This window comes from Emys orbicularis, chromosome 11 (assembly GCF_028017835.1).
Source record: "Emys orbicularis isolate rEmyOrb1 chromosome 11, rEmyOrb1.hap1, whole genome shotgun sequence".
Lineage (NCBI taxonomy): Eukaryota > Metazoa > Chordata > Testudines > Emydidae > Emys > Emys orbicularis.
The window spans coordinates 15,547,469-15,568,930 of record NC_088693.1 but is presented as its reverse complement, the minus strand read 5'-3'; the positions used below and the strand labels follow the sequence as shown (position 1 = coordinate 15,568,930).

At 39.9% G+C, this 21,462-nt stretch overlaps 1 protein-coding gene across 1 annotated transcript in view; it reads left to right on the top strand.

The window, feature by feature from the left end:
* Window positions 1-21,462, top strand: part of DPP10 (dipeptidyl peptidase like 10) — a 440,672-nt gene that overhangs the window by 351,750 nt on the left and 67,460 nt on the right. Inside the window, exon 8 of the mRNA XM_065412943.1 lies at window positions 17,742-17,862. Within this exon, the coding sequence (XP_065269015.1) occupies window positions 17,742-17,862 (121 nt within the window). The remainder of the gene's footprint in view (window positions 1-17,741; window positions 17,863-21,462) is intronic.

Here is a 21,462-nt window from a genome sequence, read left to right as displayed (position 1 = left end):
CTAATCCACTTGATGCTGGATTCTGTTGGTGGAAGCATCAGTATCTTTCCTCTTCTCCTGCAGCCATTCTTGGTGTCAAAATTGAGCTCTTATTCACCATGAATGGTACCTTATTCTGTGAATGATCTATCAGATTCCAGGGGTAAGGAGCTGAAATCCTGCTTCCATTAGGTCAATAGGAATTTTGCCATTGGTATCTGGAGCCAGGATTTCATCCAAGGGGTATAAGCCCTGCAGCACCAGGCCCTTGAGAAAAGCTTCACTCATCAAGAACGTCCTGCAAAGGCCCTTACTCCTGGGAAGGACTGAAGATTGAGAATGCTTTGTGGAGAAAAGGGGCTTGGAGGTGGCAGTGATAAACTGATAGGAACAACTTTGTCAGTGAAACAAGACAATCACTACGCTCTCCAATGAACTCATGCAGGAAAATGATAAAAAACAAAAACATCCCATCACCTGTGGGTGAACACTTTTCACAAAGTGATCCCTCCATTTCTGACCGCTCAGTCCTCATCCTCAACGAAAACCTGCACAACACCTTCAAAAGAGGAGCCCAGGAACTTAAATTCATAATGTTGATCGACACTATAAGTCATGGACTCAGTAAAGACACTGGATTTATAGTTCATTACCACAGTCTGTAACCCACTAATCTTCCTTTGTCCTGTGACTGCAGAGGTTTTCAATGGCCACTTCACCTTGAATGGTCTCTTACAACATTTTAACTCTTCATGCTAAACTACCTGTTCCACCTTGTATTTAGCTGAGACACCCTGAATACTTTTAATAGAGCTGAAGAAGAGCTCTGTGCAAGCTTGAAAGTGTCTCTCTTTCACCAACAGAAGTTGGTCCAATAAGAGAAATTATCTAACCCACCTTGGGGGAGGGATAGCTCAGTGGTTTGAGCATTAGCCTGCTAAACCTAGGGTTGTTAGTTCAATCCTTGGGGGGGGGCTAATTAGGGATCGGGGGCAAAATCAGTACTTGGTCCTGCTAGTGAAGGTAGGGGACTGGACTCAATGACCTTTCAGGGTCCCTTCCAGCTCTATGAGATAGGTATATCTCCATATATTATTATATCTTGGGACCAACAAAACTACACTAACACTATTAACTCTGACAGAGTCCACCTCCCTGCCTGGGTGAAGGGCTTTCTCGTGTTTCAATTAAACCTTTTGCTAACAAATGAGACCCTCAGAAGGGGGGCACTATTCAATACATAGAAGACCTGCTGAACTTACTGATCCCCCCCACACACACACACATCCCCATTGGGGAGATTAAGGCAGAGTGTACCTGTGCCTGGCCACTAGGAAGTATGTGGGGATGGCATGCCCCTTTTACAGTCCCCTAAACTTAAAATGTGAAAGTAAAGGTTGACCCACTGAAACTGGATCCCAAACTATGAGTAGTAAAGGTAACTACTAGCAATTGGAACTGGACGTGGAAAGAACAGGTGTCCTAGAACCAGACAGGTCACATGAGAGGGTTTGTCTACACTGAAAAATAACCTCCAGGCAGCAAGTTTCAGAGCCTGGGTCAGCTGACTCAGGCTCACACCAAACGGCTAAAAATAGGAGTGTAGATGTTCCCATGTGGGCTGGATCCCAGGCTCTGAAACCTAGTGTGTGTGTGATCCATATCTCAGAACCTGGGCTCCAGCATGAGCAGGTACATCTACGTTGCTATTTTTAGCCTTGTAACATGAGCCCGAGTCAATTGAGTCTATGATGTAAGAGTGATGCATCTATATCTAACACTCTAGCTTCTTCCCTGCTGCTTCATCAGTCATAGGCCATCTGCAAACCATTGCCTCCAGTGAAGAGGAGAGGTGTGGGGGTGGTGTAGATGCCAGAGTGTTCAGTGTTGTGAATGAGTCTGTTAGCAACTCAACACCAGAGCCCCATGGCTGAGCGATACAATCCCTCAAAGAAATCTACCACTGTACTGGGACCACCAGACTTCAAGTAAAGTTCTTCAAAAGAGGCCTGCCACTCCACTGGTTGAAGAGATAGACCCAGGCATCAAATTGATGTTCTGGCTATGACAATGGTGTAATTTTGCTATGTCTTGTGCAATTACAAAGATTGAGGATCTGTGTTTGCATGAGTCTGAAACCACATGGGATAGCCCCAGATATTGTACAGTACCCATTTATGTCAGCATAGATACAGACCTACAATGGGTATTTAGCAGCTGTGTTGTGATTAATGTTCATTATTTCATACAGCAGATTTTAAACTAATTAAATATCTATTGAGATGTAATAGTCATGTAGCTAATTTGCAGTTTAAAGAAAAATGATGATGCTAGCACACGACTGTGAGACAGTTGCATTAGCGTAACATAGTAATAATGATCAGGGAAGAAATAATAGCTAGCATGGAAGAAGTACTTGTGTTCTGTTCTTGTTCTGATATCACTCACACCTGCATGTTATCTGAGCCCCTACTCCAGTGTATTTGAATTGAAAAACAAAACAATGCTTTGTAACACTTGAAAAATTAATGTTTTAAGACCCACAGATGTCAAACTAATCAACAGCTATTGAATTAATTCCCCCCACCCTCCAGAAAATCCTGTCATTGTGTCTCCCCTTGTGAAAATTCCTTTGGTTAATCAAAATGTTTAGAAAATCAGCTCCGTTAAAGAATGAATCTACTAACTGCTGGTTGCCATTGTTATTATTGATTACTATTTATTTTCTGTATCGTTCACAGTGTGTCAAGTGCTTTCCATACAAAAAAGAACACAAGAGTATATTCTCTCCTGCAGCCTAGCTCAGTTTAGGGAGCTCATCACGGTTGCCCAATCCACACGGCCCAACCCCATCTTAAGTTAGAGACGCTGAGGAACTGTACTAGTTCAGGCCACTAGTGTAAAACGGTGAGCTTCACTCCTCCAAGATCCCAGCCCACCAACTCCTACCATGACTTTCTCCTTCCCTAATATGTCTCTTATGCCAGAGCATGGGATAAGTGGAGGCAGCTGACTCAGGCTAGGTCTATGCCGCCTCTGCAAGTTTTAAATCTGCAGAGAGTTTGCCTACACAAAGAGAATTCTCCACTGCCATCCTCTGACTTGGCCATTTTGCACTGCCTGAGAGGTACAGAGCAGCCGTAGCAGACCAGAGAATGCATCTCAGTGCATGCCCCAGAGAGCTCGCACTGAGTAACACTTTACTCTGTGAGTAGCCCAACCCATTTCAATGGGGCTTCTTTCGGTGCACATTACAAGTCAGTCTGAGCAAGCGTATCACATACTGGCCCTTTGTATTGCCATTAGAAAAGCAGATTTCCAAAAATGTACAAGGCATGACCAAGTGCCACTGCATGTATACCAGGAGAGGGCTTGTTTCCTTTCCAATGTGGAATTAAAGCACATTTTGAAAATGTGAAAGTTGTTGCAAAATGGAATTGTCATCCTCCAGATCCCCATCTAACAAAGCAATTAAGCACATTCTTAAGTGCTTTACTGGATCAGGGCCTGGGAGCCTAAAAATTTATTTAAATCAAAGATTTTAGTCATTGGAAAAATTCCAATTAACTTTGCTAGACTAGGAGGCCTAAGCAATCAGGGACTGTATGCCTAGTAATGTAAAATATTGTTTGGGTTGCAGTTGATACTTAAAAATTGAGAAGTCCAAAGTGTAGGTTTTGACATTAGAAGACATAATGTTGCCATGGAGGCTAAGAGAACAAGCTACGTTGGATGGATTTGATGCCTGGATTTCCCTAAGTGCACTGGAAGGAGATTGAATTGTAAATACATCACCAATCATGCACCTGACCTGGTTTAATAGCTGTCAGATTAAGCAGCCATTTAGCAGGGCTGTCTTGTCATATCTCTATGTAATTAAGAAGCTGTAGCATACATATTAGAATCCATTGAATAGTGGTAAGAGAAGCCATCAAGGTACAGACTTTCTGCTATTCTAAATAAATTCTCTTAACAGAACCTTGGGGCAGGAGAGTAGACAATAAGTATATGCCATAACTGAGGGCAATATAATCAGTGGATACATATAATATGCCATATATATAATATGCCATAACTGAGGGCAATGTAATCAGTGGATCACTGTTTAGAAACAAGCATGTGTCTATTAGAGCTATGGGAAAGTGAAGGTGGGAAAGAAAATGCCAAGTTAGGTCTTTTTAAACATGTTTGTGACAGTAATGTCTAGTTACTGCTGCTTGGCCATACAACTTTTGTTTTAACCAATGGAAGCTAATCTTAGGGTTTTGTTCTAACCTATGGAAGCTAATCTTAGGGTTTTGTTTTAACCAATGGAAGCTAATCTTTGGTATTTTCTGTTGGAACAATTTGCAGAATTTTTCTAAACTGATAATTAGAACATGATGGCAAATGAGGTAACATTGCACAAATTAGAGCCAATTTTGCCATCTTTACTGCAAGTATTTTGTAAAGTGACAATTGCAGGTTTCATACAGTTCTAGAGGTCTGATTTTAATCTTCCCTGAAATTGGGGGACAGTTCAAAATATTATTTGTAAATCAAGGGAAACACAGACCTTTCTGTCAGTGAACTTTCCAGTTGCCATTTTCCATACTGCATGACTAAGCCTGAAACTAGGAATGCGCTGAACGACATCAGAAGCCTCCAACCATGGTGTGTCCACTTACCCAGAAATAATTTGCTACTTGTGTATCATTCATGCACCCCACTAATTAGAATGAGAATTTATGCTCCCTTCCATTCTCCCAAAAATTCCAGTTGAAACAAATGGGACCAATGTCACTTACTTGGGATGTGTGGTGGGAAGATATCAAGGTTCTGCCCTTTCCCACAGAGGCAGGCAGAACATAGCAGCTACCCTTGTTACAGGTCCTGGAGCAAGGACCCTCTTACTACCCTACCAAGGTATGCAGATCTTGCTGCTAACAATAAAAGCTAAATTAATGTGTTCTGTTTAAAATGCAGATCGTTTACTGGAGTATTAAATAAGCAGGTCAGGGGATCTCTAGACAGCCAGCATTTTGTCATAAGATAAACTTCTTTAATAATTTCCTCCCAAAACTGTCTAATTCCTGCATACAACTACCACATGTGCAAGTATGTTCCCCTTTCCCCATAACTCTTCCAACCGAATGCCTGCCTGGTAGCAAAAATACAAGGGATGTTATGTGGAGTCAAATGCCATCTATAGAGTAATTAATCAAAAATGTCTTTGGCTACACAAATTGGAGATGTATATCCCTTCTCACATATGAAGACCCATTCAACCAGACTGATTTATTTGTCCAGGTTTCTCTCCCATCTTTTTATCTGGGTTGTTTTCTTAACATCTTTTTCAGTCAAAATTGTCTTGGAAACTAAACTTTTTGTTCCAATTTGCTCCTGGGTCAGCTCCCCACAAGTGGTTAAAGGTCCAGATAGAGCTGTCTTATATCCAGAGTTCATAATAGAATCTCTGACCTGTAAATATTGAAAATATGGGATCTTTATGTTATTTACATGATATTGTTTTTATTTAAGTGTGTTAGCATGTGTGGGCTCTGCAGGCTTCATTTGGAAATATTACTGTGTCAGGATTGATCTATCAAAGGAATGCAGGATTTGGCCCTGGTTAATATGATATGGTTAAACATTAGAAAGAACAAATGGGTAAGAGACAGGCCCAGATGGAAAAACATCTTGTAGCTTTTGAAGAATTAATTATCAGGAAGTATCACTAGAAGAAGCCGTGGAACTTAGACTACACTTACGATGTGACGGACTCCTTGCTTAGCTGTATCCAGCAGCATTTATAATGGTGGAGGTTAACCAGGGAATGTATACAGGATGGAAATAGCCACACTTGTTCCAGGCAGCAGCAGCACAGTGAAGCTTTTATCTTGTTAGGAGCAAAAAGAGAGGCAGCTTGGTCCAGTGGGTAAGATGCTGAACTGGAGTCTGAGGATCTGGGTCCTGTTCTAAGTTCTGCACTCACTGGCTGTGTGACCTTTGCCAAGTCACTTAGCCTCTCAGGAACTCATTTCCTTTCATCTCCCTTGTTTGTCTTATCTATTTAAAGTATAATATATCTTATTATAATTGTACAGCGCTACGTTCGGTGAGGCCTTGATCTCACTTGGATCCTCTAGATGCTTCTGAAATAGTAATATCAGATAGCAGTAGTAATGTAATAATCACAATAAGATGTGATGTAGATATCTTAAATGTCTTTAACACTTATAGGCAATTATATTTTTTCAAATTTATTAGGTCTATTATTTTTCTCTGCTCTATACATATAAAACCTGTTCACCCTCCTACTGTCCTTGCAGCTAAAACACTTTTGGGTTTATCTCCCACCTTAACTACAACCCTTTCTCTCTGGCCTCCGTTTACATATCACTTGCTTCCAGTCTACCCAGAATCCAGCACCCAAAATCATTTTCCTACCCTTCCTCTTGAACCATGTCGTCTCCTATTTGATTATCCAGTTCCTGCACCTTGTCTATTGAATCAAATGTAAGATTATTGCATTAGCTATCAAGGCTCTGCACAACTCCAGCTTTGCATCTCAGTCTCTCTGCTCATTCGATATCACATTGCACCTTATCCTCTTCACTCAGCCAGTGGTGTTAGCCTCATAGTCCCCTTGTATCCCGCTCCCACTTTCCTTTCCTTTCTTTCCCAAGGATCCCACCCTCTTCTTCAGACACTCCACTACTTCCATGATGCCTTCAGATGCAAACCCCTCTAAATATACCACTACTTCCATTTGTATTTAAACAACAAAAGAAAAAAATTCAGCTGGGTCTCCAAATGTCTGTTTTATTCTTGTTGTTCTCCTGTCATTGCAGGATTGGGGTCTTAAGGACTCAATGTTAAGCACATGAAGGATGGGACATTGCGCAACAACTGTGTCTTTGTATCTCGTATAACATCAACCACGATGTTGGTGTTTGACCACAAATAATACTGCCTTTGTTTATCATATATTATTTGTATAGCATATAATATATTTGTATAATGCCAATGGTGCATTAGGTTGGACCCAAGCACTACCCTGAGCTAATGAATTGGCCACTCCCAAATTTATAGCCCATGCCTCTGGGCTTAGTTTATTCTTCAACATAAAATAAACATGAAATAACATTGTAAAGTAATAGTCCTCTCTCCTGTTCTCCGCCTATCTTATAGCATCCTCTGGCATTCCACAGCTTACTAATCAGGACCTTCTCCAGTCTATGAGGGTCCCCAGGCCTCTTCACAGTCCTCTGCTACATACAGGCAAGAATACTCCCAGCCGCTGCTAGTCCCAGACTCTCTCCTGGAGCTGGGGTCCTCATTTATATCCTCCAGCTGATAATCATCAGCCCCAATCACTTGATGCTGTCCAGTTGGGTTGGCAGTCCTGGCACCGCTCCAGAACAAAGCTGTCTTCTCCCCACCCTCCTGGCCTATAAGGAGGTAGACCACCCTGGTACAGGCTCTCTCGACACCTCACCTCACCAGAATGTTGTGAAGGGCCATATAAGTACCTGAGTTTGAAGTTGGAAATGTATGAGCTCTTCCTGGCAAGAAAGACATGAGTGTAAGTCTTGGTCAGCAAGCAGCCCAAATAAGAACCGTGCTTCAGACAATGAAACAATAGTGAAGCTGCATTGTGGTTCTGTAGCCTTGGGTTGCAGTTGCCTCCCTTGCTGCTGTACCCTTCCCCCACCTGATGGTGAGAGATTGAGCCAGTTTCAGATCCCCTGGCATGCCAATGGCTCACAAACTCCCTATGCTTTCAGCAGATGGGTCCAGATCCTCAAAGGAATTTAGGTTCCTGTCTTCCATTGACAGCTAGTGCAAAGCTAGCTCAGGTATGTCTACAGGTGCTGCAGTCACACCTCCCGATTGCACTGTAGACATGCTTGAGTGTGATCAACTTTAAAGGTTCATGGTAAATGCTGCAATTCTGACAGGGATATTGCATGGTGCTATGTACAGAGAATACAGATTCTTATATAAAATAGTAAAATGTGATTGTGCTTTTAAACTTTTTGTTTAATTTTTTTATGATCCAGATAATGATTCATTTGCTTTTTTATTTTTGGAGGGGATAATCAGACTTACTTTCTAACATAACTGCCCCTCCCCCTTATCTTATAACCGTGATTTACTTTAACACATGGAGGCTAAGAACACAGAAAAAATATTTTTTGGGGAAAAAAACGTTTACAGTTGGCATCAGATGAGCATAAACAAGTCCAGTGCATGGAGAAATGTATTAATCTTCCCAGTCTCACTAACCACAATATTAATACTTTTCAGAATTGGAGTATGCCAGAGGTGCTAACATATATTATATTCTGTAGCATGTGACAAACTTCTGTTTTCTTGGGATTTTACTGTTGTTGATTCCCTCAACATTTGGTATTATCATTTAGTCTTGAAAATTAAATTTCAGGAGGCTATTAAAACTAGTGGGTAGAGGGTAAATTGTTTCAGAATCCACTGACCCTCACAGCTTGCAGTGCATATTTCTATTATCTTTGATGGTGCACGCTGCTTGTCTTTTTGTTATCAATCTTAGAGTCATGCAAATTGGTCACAGACAAGCTACGAAAAAGTAATTGGAAAAATTCACTCATTATCTTCGAATAGGATTTCCTCTTATGCTAACTAGTTTAGGATCTGGGTTAGTTTTTCAGTGACGCTATGATGAATAGTCAGATTATCTTAAAGGATATGCTAACTACAATTCTGTTTGATTGTTATCAGTACCTTCCATTATTATTTAATTATTTTATTTATTTATCACACTCTAGACCAAAGCAGATGTATTACAAATAGATTCATAGATTCTAGGACTGGAAGGGACCTCGAGAGGTCATCGAGTCCAGTCCCCTGCCCTCATGGCAAGACCAAATACTGTCTAGACCATCCCTGATAGACATTTATCTAACCTACTCTTAAATATCTCCAGAGATAGAGATTCCACAACCTCCCTAGGCAATTTATTCCAGTGTTTAACCACCCTGACAGTTAGGAACTTTTTCCTAATGTCCAACCTAAACTTCCCTTGCTGCAGTTTAAGCCCATTGCTTCTTGTTCTATCCTTAGAGGCTAAGGTGAACAAGTTTTCTCCCTCCTCCTTATGACACTCTTTTAGATACCTGAAAACTGCTATCATGTCCCCTCTCAGTCTTCCCTTTTATAGGTCAAAATTAAACCATTAGTTCCAACCCCTCACCTGCAATTTCTGGGGAAGTTCATCTCTGAATCTTAACTTTGCACTGTGCACCTGAACCCTTGCTGATGTCTATAATTCCAATGAAGTGAAAGATAAATAATGTAAAGACTGAACACTGAGCTGTCGGTACATCTGTACTGGGCAGAAATGGAACACCCTTGAACTTCACGAAAGTTTGGATTTGCTTCTACATTCAGAGTCAAACTTTGCAGCACAGATGTGTCTCTAAAATGTGTGTAGATCTCTTCAGGGTAAATCCAGTCCTGCCCTCCATGGCAGGATGCTGGGAAAAGGAGGCTGCTGGCAGTGGAACTAGAAGAAAGGTGCACATCCTCTGCATAGCACAAAATCCAGCTCCATTCAGACACCCTGCTCTGAAATACACCCCCAACCTTTCTCTCAGCCCCCTATGTATCTGGAGATTCTAGCATGGATCCTCTCCACCTGCACTGGTGGAAGTGATTAAGAAGGCCCAGGAGCTACTCCAGTTATTAGCAGTAGATTAGCCAGCACAGGTTTAAGAGAAGATTTCTCCACCCTTGCACATCTGCCTATTATCTGGCCCTTACTACCTGGACTGGGTGCTGCCCACAGGAATTAGTCCTTGAAGAATATTTCATAATTTGATATTGTGAAACATTTTACAAACCATAAACAAGTATTTTGAAAGAAGGTAATTTAGTTGAGGAATCAATGGCACTGACTGAGATGCAGCAGAAGGAGGGGGGAGGATTAGTGTCACATAGAAAACATTAAAGTTAACAGAATCTTCAATTCTTCACACTAAATTGAAGTGAATTTGATTATTATCAGAATTAAATTTCTTGCTAATCCAAATTATTCCTAAAGATATGTTTAATTAAAGACAAAGATTTAATTAAACACATGCTAGATTTTGTTGGCTTGTTAAATTTGAAAATGAATAGGTCATGCAACGTTGAGGTTAGAGTTTGATATTTACACACTTTGAAGTTTTATTCACTAAGTGGTCTATGCCCCAAATACTAAAGGGTATGGTGAGAAGCAGTTAAAAAATAATAATGCAATTTTCATGTGAGATAGCGTAGCCTGGTTCCACCTTATGCCTTTTTCAATTTATTTTCTTATCATCATGCCTAAAAGCTGGGAAAGCATTTTAGGCACAAAGCCATTGATGAATTTATGAGAATATCACTCTGATATACTTTTAGCAATTCCACTTCTAATAATTGTGAAAGATGCAGTCAGCAAATTTTAGTGTTCAGTATATCCCTGTAAAACCATAATATTAATAATTGGACATGAGCTTGTATTAAGAAAAACCCTGCAACATTCACTTACATTCACTTATTGTACGTCAGCAATACCCACAGACCCTTCTGGAGATAGTACTCCAAGGGAAGATGTTAAAATACATGTCATCACCCTTTTGAGTAAGTAAACGAGTGTGCACCAAGGCCCTGCTCCTGTAAACAGTTACACATGTGCTTAATTTTACTACTTTGAATAATCCTGACTATTCACATTAGTAAAATTAAGAATATGTGTGTTTTCAGGATTGGTGTCCCAGATATGTGGTTTACCTTATTTATTTATTTAATTTATGTTACTATAGCACTTAGATGTGTGAGCGTGGGTAAAGTTAGCATGATACCATGATTCCTGTGCTGCAATCACATCTCAGTTTGCAGTGTAGTCTACATAGTCTACTCCAGTATTGCCAACTCTCATGAGTTTAACATGAGTCTTGTGATATTTCATGTTTTCCTTCAAGTTCCACCTCTTGGAGGCATGTGATTAAATGAGAATCTGAGTTCTTATTTAAAAAAATTGGTCAGCAGCTAAGACAAGGGGTTCCTGGTCCATGACTGGGGCTCCTAGATGCTACAGTAATACAAATAGTAATAATTAATTCATAATTCAGGAATAACAATAATAAAATAAGTTTACAGACCTCACTTTTGCAGAATAAAGCTTGAAAATGTGACCTGAGTGCAATATAAGGTGTAGAACAGGTCAGGGATTTTGCAACAAAACATTTTTTATCATAAGATGCTGATTGATCATGACTGAAATGTTTTTGTGGGAAAGAATTGGTTTTGACAAATTTTTCAAGTCAAAAACACTTTTGGGAAAATAAAAATTGTTGGAATGTGTGTTTCAACATTTCAGAACAAAACATTCTGGGTTTCAAGTTCTAAATGACTTTTCATTTCAAAATGTCACTTAATTATAATATTTTAAAAAAAGGAAAAGTGGTCAAAATCTAAACAAAATATATTGATGTTATTAAAATTAAACATTTTGATTGACCCAAACCAAATTTATTTTCAGATTTTCAGTTTGCACAAATGTTTGAGAAATCACCTTTTTCTCATGATTTGGAACTGGAGAATTTTTTTGAAATCTCAAAAACTTTGTGGGACAGGAAAACCATTTCCTGCACAGTTCCAATGCACAGCTCAAAATCCAAAGAGCAAATCAAAAAGAAAACAAAATCTCATGCTTTTCTGGGGCGGGGCTCATGATTTTTGAATGTTTGGAATTTGCGATATTGGTACCCACGTCTACTCTTTGCTGGGACATTCATGCCAGGCAAAATAATTCCCAGTTCTCTGGCTCTCCAAATGGCAATTCACACGTATATAATTATACATTCAGGAAGCAGATTAATATGTTCCTTCCATTGCAGTTAGAACTCAATTTCACTTTGAAATTCTAAGGAAGTGGATTCCATTTGATTGCATTCAGCATTCCTGCTTTCAGTTGCTGGAGCTATTTGAAAGGAGCACATTGCCAAATTAGCTGATGATCAGTGTCAGCTGGTTGAAAGATGCATTATAGGTGGTTTTATCCATTGTTGCTGTGTATTAGAGACGCTTACTTTATAATATTATGCAGCGTGTCAATGTCCAAAAAATAATATGAATTAAATTCATTTCCAGCCTTCAATTGTCCTAGGAAAGTACATTACTGTTCTTACTATAATCATAGCTGTGGGCTAGCCTGTGGCCTGGCTTGGGTGGCTGAACAAAGAGGAGTAAATCACCAACTTACTCAGTTGTGCCTGCTACTAGAATCACAAGTGGGCATGAAGGGCATGTCAGGAGAATTATGTTGCACTAGGGACTTTAGACCTGGCACAACGTATTTCCCCCTCCCTCCCCCCCGAGTAGCAAAAAAACGGGAGGCAGATCCTGACTTCTACAGTCATGGGCTGCTCCTGGGGCACCGTACCAATGCACTGACCCTTGTTCAGGGCTTGTCACAAAGACATGATTGAGTCCAATGTTAGCAATTTCCATGTTAAGGTTACTACTAATTGATTTTAGTGCTAATGTTTTTGTAATTATTTGCTATCTGCTTTGCTATACTAGCAGATATGAACATTTTCATTCTAAGGCCTTGTTTTCAAGGGGTGGAATGTGGTCAATTGATCTATAAAAATAAATTCTCTCAGATGAACCACAGTGTGAAAAGTCTTAAACCCAATGACTCTGGGGTTTTGGTCTTTTATATATTTGTAAGAAATCTGCATGGAGTAATTTCTTTGGCTTCAAACACTTTTATGGGCCCCGATAACTCAAAAATGACACCAGATGAATTATAACAAGTGCTCAAAGTTACAGACTGGGGCTGAATGACTGAACTTAATGGTGATTTATACTAAGGTATTTCTACAACATCAAGCATGAACACATTATTCTTTTGGGACTAAATCCTGCACAACATTGCACAGACCCGGCAGTGTAGGGGATGATTTAGAGCAGCATGTTTAGTCTAGGTGGTTGATTTAGTTCTGCAAGGTCCTGGGTTTAAATCTTGTTTAATTTGTTAATATCTGTATTGCACTCGGTGTCATGGGTAACACAGTTTCATCATTTTTAGTTAACAAATAAAGTCATCCCTAGCTCCTGGACTCTAGCCGTGAACAAGTGGGTAGAGGGTGGGCACAGGTCCCCAGCAGCTCCACTCCTCGTGCAATAGGGAGAAAGAATTTCCTGTGGGGCAAGATAGGCACAGATTTCACAGTCTGAGATCAGGAGTAATGAAGAGGAAAGGGGAATTCGTGATGAGAGATTACATGAGGGTGTTTGTGGGAATGTTTGAAGGATGAAAAGAGGGCTGGTTGGGTGGTCAGGGCAGATGGGGATGGGGCACTTTATTAAATAATTAATAATGAGTAAGAATGAATAACCATGTGATCAGTGGAACCAACAACTGGATGTTCCTTGTGAGATATTTTCTTTTGTGCAGTGTGTCAAATTCAATTAGCAACACATACTAAATAGTAGTAAAAAGATTAAAGACCCTTTTCATGGTTCAGTTATAAAAGTAGCTCTTAATCCTGCATGATGACTGACAGTGCAATATTTAAATGAAAGCTTTTCACTACAGCGCCCAGCCATAAAAGCTGTTTTCACAATTTGAGACAGAAACAACCTAAAAGGTAAGAAAAAAAGAAATACAAGTAATATTTTGTCCTTGTTATTGTTCTACAATAATGGACAAGATTGAGCTAGTTGTTCAAAGAAACCTAAATGAAATAAGATCATATTTCCAAGTTGTTCTTTTAGCCAGTTAAAAACATTTCTTTATACATTGGAGGCAATGCTACATATTGGAGGCATGCCCATTTACACTGCCTGAGGATCTGTCTTGGCATAAATAAATGCTTTTAACTGGCTAAAAGAAAAACTATTTGGCAAAATGATCTTATTTCACCTAGGCTTCCTTAAACAATTAAGTAGACCACCTTGCCTAGTGTTACTTATATACATTTCTTTTTCCCAGAAAAAATAAACAAGTCCTCCCCTTTTTTTTTTTTTTAGTAATATACATTGACTACAGAGCCTGTCATTACCTTCTTCAGAAAGTTGGCATCATTAAAATTCTTACTCCATATCTTCTCCAAGCTTAAAGTTGGGTCATATTTTTCAGGTTCAGAGAGATTCTGAACTGCATCCAATTTCAGTTCTTCAAATATAAATGTAATTACTGGTCAATACTTCTGGATAATTTATATAGCTGCTGAAACCATATAACATTTCATCAATTATTTTTACTTCAAGTTTGAATTCACATAGGGTTTTGAATTTCTGACCATAAAGTAACTTTGTCCCAAGTCACCCTTTGTTCCTGATAATAACTAAAACATGCTTCAGTGCTCATGAGATGAAACTCTTCAGCTTTATTGCTTCATAAAGTAGAAATCCTGATATAGATATTTTAAATATCAATAAATGACTGTAGTTTAAAGATGCTTAGGGAAATCTGTTTCAACTGATAATTGGGAAGGGGAGAGGAAAGCAGTGATAAGGTCAAGAATACTTAACCTTAGATTGGTATTATTCCCACAAGCAGACATATGATAAATACCTGGGCATTTTAGATGATCTATGGAAATGCATTTACTGCAATTAAGCAACCCAGTGTTGTAGCATGAGTGCATATCGAAGAGATGTTAGCACCCAGGGCCGGTGCAAGGAAGTTTCGCGCCCTAGGCGAAACTTCCACTTTGCGCCTCCCCCCCCAGCCCTGCGGCAGCTCCCCGCCCTCCCTCCGCCCTGAGGTGTCCCCTCCCACGGCAGCTCCCTCCCCCCGGGGAGCCGTACAGCAGCTCCCCACCCCACCTCTGCTCCGCCTCCTCCCCGAGCACGCCGCCCCCGCTCTAATTCTCCTCCCCTCCCAGGCTTGCAGTGCCAAACAGCTGATTGGCGCTGCAAGCCAGGGAGGCGGGAGAAGTGGAGCGGTGACCGCGCGCTCGGGGAGGGGGCGTAGGAACGCTGTAAAAAAAATTGGGGGCACCGCTTTTTGGCGCCCCCAAATCTTGGCACCCTAGGCAACCGCCTAGTTTGCCTTAATGGTAGCACCGGCCCTGTTAGCACCAAAACTTATATTGTGTATTGTTTATCTATTGCTATGTTATCTGCATTTTCCTGCCGGCAAAGCTATTATGGTGTGTGCATGTTCTTATGAATTGTTTTGTTGTTATTATTTATTATTATTTTGTGCTTGGCAAATGCATATGTGGCTATGGCACTTAAAGATAAACAAGACAATAAGCCCTAAGGAATTTACAATTAGGACAAATCATGAATGTTGACATCGGGTGAGAGGGAGGGATGAGGGATAACCGAAAAATTAAAGGATTGGGAAAATCCACTTGGCAGAAGCATTATTACAGGAATTCACATCAGCTGTGATTCCACATTTTCCTTTCCTTTTTGTTTGTTTGTTTGTTTGCTTTTGCTAGTGCGTGTTTGTTATAACGTCAGGTGGGAAAGAGGGAGCAGATAGTGCCAATGGAGAGATCAGGGATAGCACATTCCAAAAGAACTGTGTTTCAAGGAAGAATATGATAGCAGAGGGGAAGATCCCTGTCTAACAGGGGAAAGGAAGTAGTATTCTATTCTGTTCTACAGAAGTTCTTATATTATGCTTATCACCATAGTATGTGAGTGCCTTTCAGTAATGTGTTAAGTAATGTGACTAATATCTGTCACATGTTTGTTCTCTCACACTCTTCCCAGGTGGAGAAGTGTATGTAGTAGAGTGTCTTGTTTTGTTTGTTTTTTAAATAAATATGCACATTGCTATTTATGTAAGAGACACCACCGTCAAATAAATGTGTCTTTCCCTTGGAGTGGAAGGTGATGAGGGTTGTGATGGTCATTAGTTCCTCAGGGAGTTCATTCCACAGTCTTGGACCGGCCCCTGAAAAAGTTCTGTCTCCCACACAGATGAGCTTTTTCCTTGTAGAGAGTTCCACTGTGCCAGAGAAACAGAGTTGTCAATTATGGTCTTCATCTCAGAGCTTTAGGCAAATTTTTAGATATCTTGGCCCAGGCTGGGGAGCACTTTGAAGTAAAGGGCTGAGATCTATCATACAAACTGATTCAAAATTGTATGGGAAGCTAGTGTAGAGAGTGGAGTACAGGTTTGATGCCTTGCTCGGAGAAGTGCTGGACTGTTCTGCATTAGCTGAAGTACATAGTGCTATACTTAGGGTTGTGTCACTGTTTCCATTATACTCCCTCATCTTTACAATCAGGTTCACTGCCCCTCCTGTTTTTTCTCTCTTGGTCTTTCTTTTCTCTTTCCCCTCTTCCTTGCACCTCTTAGTGCTCTAACATTCTGAACTTCAAACTTAGACTCTGATTACATCAAAAATGGGGAGACCCTTCTGCCCCTTCCCAGGTGTTCACCACTGGCTCCTTCCTCTAATTCTTAGAAACACCAGAATAGACCAGGAGGCTGGACTGTAAATATCACTTTGGTTTACCATTAGAAACAGCAACGGTGTGAGAATGAATGAGGTGAAAACAACCTCAAAACTGACTGTTATCAGAGCAAAGTGTAAGACTCACTTCTGTTGTGTAGCTTTCCCTGAATGTCACTACAACAAAAGAACTAAGATACAAGAGGAGGAATGTGGATAGAGAGAAGGGGCTGGCCATTTTAGCAGGCTTCAGAAAGGTGGGTCAGTCTCTCCAGGTGGTTCACGGCCCCTGCCAGCCAACGACAGCTTTCTGATCTCCTCAGAAGAATCTCAACTCTAAGAAAAAGTGCTGGGGTTGGCTGGGAGGAAGCAAGGGAAGATACTATAAAACGACAGATGCAGGCTTCTTCCTGCTCCTCCTCCCTCGATTGGGTTAAATCCAGGACATATTAGAGTGCTCTATATTTTAGCATTGAAGGAGGAGAACCACTGACCGCTTAAGGTGGTTGTAGCCTTCTCCCTTTTCATTGCTGCTGGGACAAATTGTTGGCAGAAGATATCTTATTTGAAGTTCAAATTGCAGCCACTTGCCAAAAGATTCTGATTTCTGTCTGTGTCCTCACTGGTTCCTTGCCATTGAAGAGTGAGGGATGAAAATAATGGAGAGAAGAAGAAAAGAGGGGAAGAAAAATGAGTAAAGAGAAATTCTTCCCAAACATCTACAGAGAAAAAATAAGGAAACCAAACTTTACAATAGGAGGGTCATTATTATGATGTGCTTTGTGTAAGATGTTCAGATACCAGTGAGGTGCATGATATAAGAGCATAGAGAGAATCAGACAGTACTCAGTTTCTTGGTCTCATTCTTATTTCACTTAATTCCTATCTGTAATATAACACCAGTGATGTATATCCGTAATTTATATCTGTAATCTATATCTATAAGCTATATCTATTTTCATAGATGGAAATAAAGATATTTGTGCTGGATAAAAATGGGACTAACAAAATATTTCATAATCTATTTAATTGTAATAAAATTTGACTGTTTAGCCTCTTTACAGTGGTGGTTCTGGAGATTGTGAGAAAATTTGCTAAAGGGAGTAGAAATATTTGAGTTGGCATAATAGTTAAAAAGAAAGGATTCAGAGCCACAAGAATGTTAAAAGTTTCTTAGAAATTGATAATACCAGAAAATCTAAAGAGATCTTCAATGAAAATTATGATGAATTATTCTTTAGACTGTTCTGAAACCATGGAAATTGTATTTCTATCACTGGCATGAAAACATTCATTTATGTCTACCAACATGTTATTTCCCCCCTTTATCTCTTTTACCTAATCTAGATTTATATTTTTGAAAATAACATCTACTATCAGCCTGATGTAAAGAGTAGCTCATTGCGACTGACATCCTCAGGAAAAGAAGGAATCATTTTTAATGGAATCGCAGACTGGCTCTATGAAGGTAAGGTGGATATATATAGCTATTTATTAATACAGGGAAGAGATTCTTGTACAAAACCTACAGGAGAAAACTATTCATTCCAGGACAATGGTGTCTGAAGCTATTTTGCTTTTTCTCTTCCTATTTTCTTGCAAAATTGCCTTCAGATCTTTGCATTAGCTCATATTTTATATTGACTCATTTGCATATAGTTATATTTTCTAGAGTGGGGGAGGGTCCCCAGAGTGCGGGCTAAAGAGCAATGAAAAAGCCCCGCAGCCCGAGCCCCACAAGACTGAGTCGGCTGGCATGGTCCAGACGCAGGTGTCTAGTTGCTGTGCAGACATACTCTTACGCTTCTTTGAAAACCCGAGCTCAAGTGGACTCTCTGAAATAAGAATGGTAATTTACATTCTATAGAGGTTTAAATGCCTGTATTCAAAAGATTACCCACCTCAGGTTTTAATGGATTCCATTAATGTTTTGTAAGTATTTTAATAGGTCAGTGAAGTTCAAAACCAGGGAGAAGAGCATCTTTAGCATGGAAGATCATTTTAAATGCAGTTGAGATACTGCAAATCTAATATGATTGCATATAAATTGGTGTATTTAACCATATAAAGTTAATTAAATCTGACAGAGCAGATCACCTTTTTGCTAAAACAAAGTATTGCTTGGGTCACATTCCTAATTATTCAACATTTTGCTAGGCAACTTTGGGCCAAATTCTGCTAACCTTAGGGTGAACTGCATATATTCACAAGACGGTAGCCTGCGTGATATGCTCTGAATTGGGGGCAGTGTGGAGTTGCGCTGTGCCAAAGATAATTCCGAATGACTCCTGGAGATCTCCAGATTCACACTGCTCCCCTTTACAGAGTGCAGTATATTCCTTCCCACCCTCTAACCCAGGCAGCTGACCAGCTCTGCTGTTCAGCACATTGGGCAGACAAAGTTATGGCTCTGCCAATTCTCCAGTCTTTTCTGGGCAGTATGCATCCCTGGGGAGTAGTTAGAGGTCAGCCTGATATTTATTTAGGTCATATGGGAGGGAGAGGGAGCCTCCACCTAATGAGTAGGTGAAGTCTAGCATAAGAGAAGCCCTGGTAAAGTCAATTGGACTATACTAAACATTGGTAAAGGTTACTCAAATATACTTACTTGTGGGTAGTGTAGTAGTGAGTGAAACAATTCACAAGATTAAGAGATAGCATTGTAGGATGAGTGAAACTGGGGGAAAGAAAGAGTCAGGTTTCAGGGGGGACTGGGGTGAAGTTGCTAACAGACAAACTTTGGAGCTCTGGCATGTAACACTGGCCAAGATCTCTTTCCTATGACTGTGCCAGCCTGCCACATCAGTTATGGCTAAGGAAACACTCACTATAAGTAAAGATTACAAAATCTGGTTCTTAGTTAATAGAGAATGAAGTAAGAGATTCTAATGCTCTTGTAGATCCTTATGGCAAAGCTGCACCTATTGTTAAGACCAGATACTGTGAGAGAAATAAATACGTTAAAATTACCTGAGTATATTGACTGCAAAGGGCCTCGGTATTTGTAGTATTTGTATACAGTAACTAAAGAGTAACAAGACCAATTTCTGTCATTTATGCCATGCCAATGCGGCATTTTTCAATTTCAACTTGATTGTGCATATCAGAAAATTATCTGTTATAAATAAGGTTGGCGTGCATTGTTAGAAACAATTTTTTTTATTAAAGATAAATAGAATTGTTGACAGTACAAATTACTTTCTTACATAAGCATTAAAAGACAGGGTAAGAAATATAAATGATAAGGAAGAGAAGTAACTAGTTGAAAATGCACATATTAATGTTACATTTCCCACTGATACTCTACCTGAGCTTTGCACATTTGTATGTAAAATAGCGCATGCACATACATGTGTCCACGCTTTGAATGTGCACTGTACAATTCCAGCACCTGTGCGCTCAGAGGTGTTAGAATTTCCATTCACAAAACTCACTGGGACATACACTCATATGACGGTTTGCACCAGCAAATACATGTTTGTATCCATATGTGCAATTTTTCCTGCAAGTGGATATGTAGGGTTGGAAATCAGGCCCATTAACCTCTCCAAAAAACATGGAGGTTGATTTTCAGCAAGGCCACGACTTTTCCTCTGTTTCAATATGAAGGAAGCCAGACACACTGATGCAGAGGTCCTGTATTTCCAGTTTACTGTTTCAGTTGCTCCTTGTTAAACCCTGTCAGGACAGCCACTGGAAGCCACTTTGTGAGGGGCTCCCCCACCACAGAGGGGGCTCTGTGGATCAGGTAATATCCAGCAAAGGTTATACAGCCTTGGGGGGTGGGGGAGCCTGGGCCTGTGAGCTCTGTGTGACCTCTCTCAAGCGATTCCACCCATTCTCAGGCTGTCCAATTCCTGCCCCATAGCTCTGATGGAGGTCCTGCTCCCAGAGAGCGGTCTCCATGGATTCCTAGGAATAGGCTATGGTGGAATGGAAGAAGCTGTTTCCCTCTGCCACACACACCATCTCTTTAACAGTTGTGAGAGGTTGCGCATGGGGGTTTTTCTAGGCACAAATCCCCAGAGCATATTGTGGCATTCTGACTCTTTTCTTCTTTCCTAGGTAACTTGTTAATTTAAGCAGTACTCTGCAAGCAGTAGATATAGATGAAATATCGTGTGGTGACATCAAGCATATAGCTGATTGAATACTGCACAATTATATTAATGGACATCCAGATGAATTTAATAGCCGCTCATTTTGACCTTATTTTTGTGACTTTTTCATTTGCAATTCACAAATACTCATGTTCCTGGGCATTGGTTTACAGAAGTATTTGGGAGTGTCTGTTCTTTGTGTGAATATCCTTATTTAAATGCAAACAGCGGTGTTTTAGAACAAACAAAAATGTTTGCTATATGAATGTTCATCATTCATTATCTGTTGTTTTCCTGTGTAAAAAGGTTTCAGTTATCCAGGCAGGGAGCAGAAAGAATATTCTGTAACTCAGGCAATCGATCACAAGTGAACAGCAATTAGTGAATATTCTGAGTGGACAGCTTGTGAATACTCCAAATTTCGGTTTCCAGACACACAGCTGAATGTTGTGTACAACACAGTGTTCACTGAAAAAGTACAAATGGTAAATTAGCTAGTTAAACAAAATCAAAGTCTGATCACAGACTAAAAGTAAAAGAGCTAAATTAGTCCGATCTAGGGCTGGGCAGGAACTGGATTTTTCGTTTGGCTGGGAATTTGGTAATTTAAAAAAAGAAAGAAAGAAATCTATTCAAAACAGAATACTCCCCCCAAATCAAAATGTCATGCAAAATGAGATTCAATACAACTGAAGATTGTCCCCAAATTAAAGAATAAAACATAAATAACTGGATAGAATGATACTAGTGCTAAAAATGCCTTTAAATTCTATTGATGCAAATCATTTACAAAAAGAATTTAAAAATGGACAGAATGATATTAGGACTAAATATAAGGAAATAATCAGCATCTCACTTATGCAGGTAATTCCATTGATATAATTGGGAATTCTCATCTGAGTAAAAACTCATAATTTAGCCTCTAATGGTCCTTAATATTTAGGCAATTCAGTCCAGGATAATGTTCA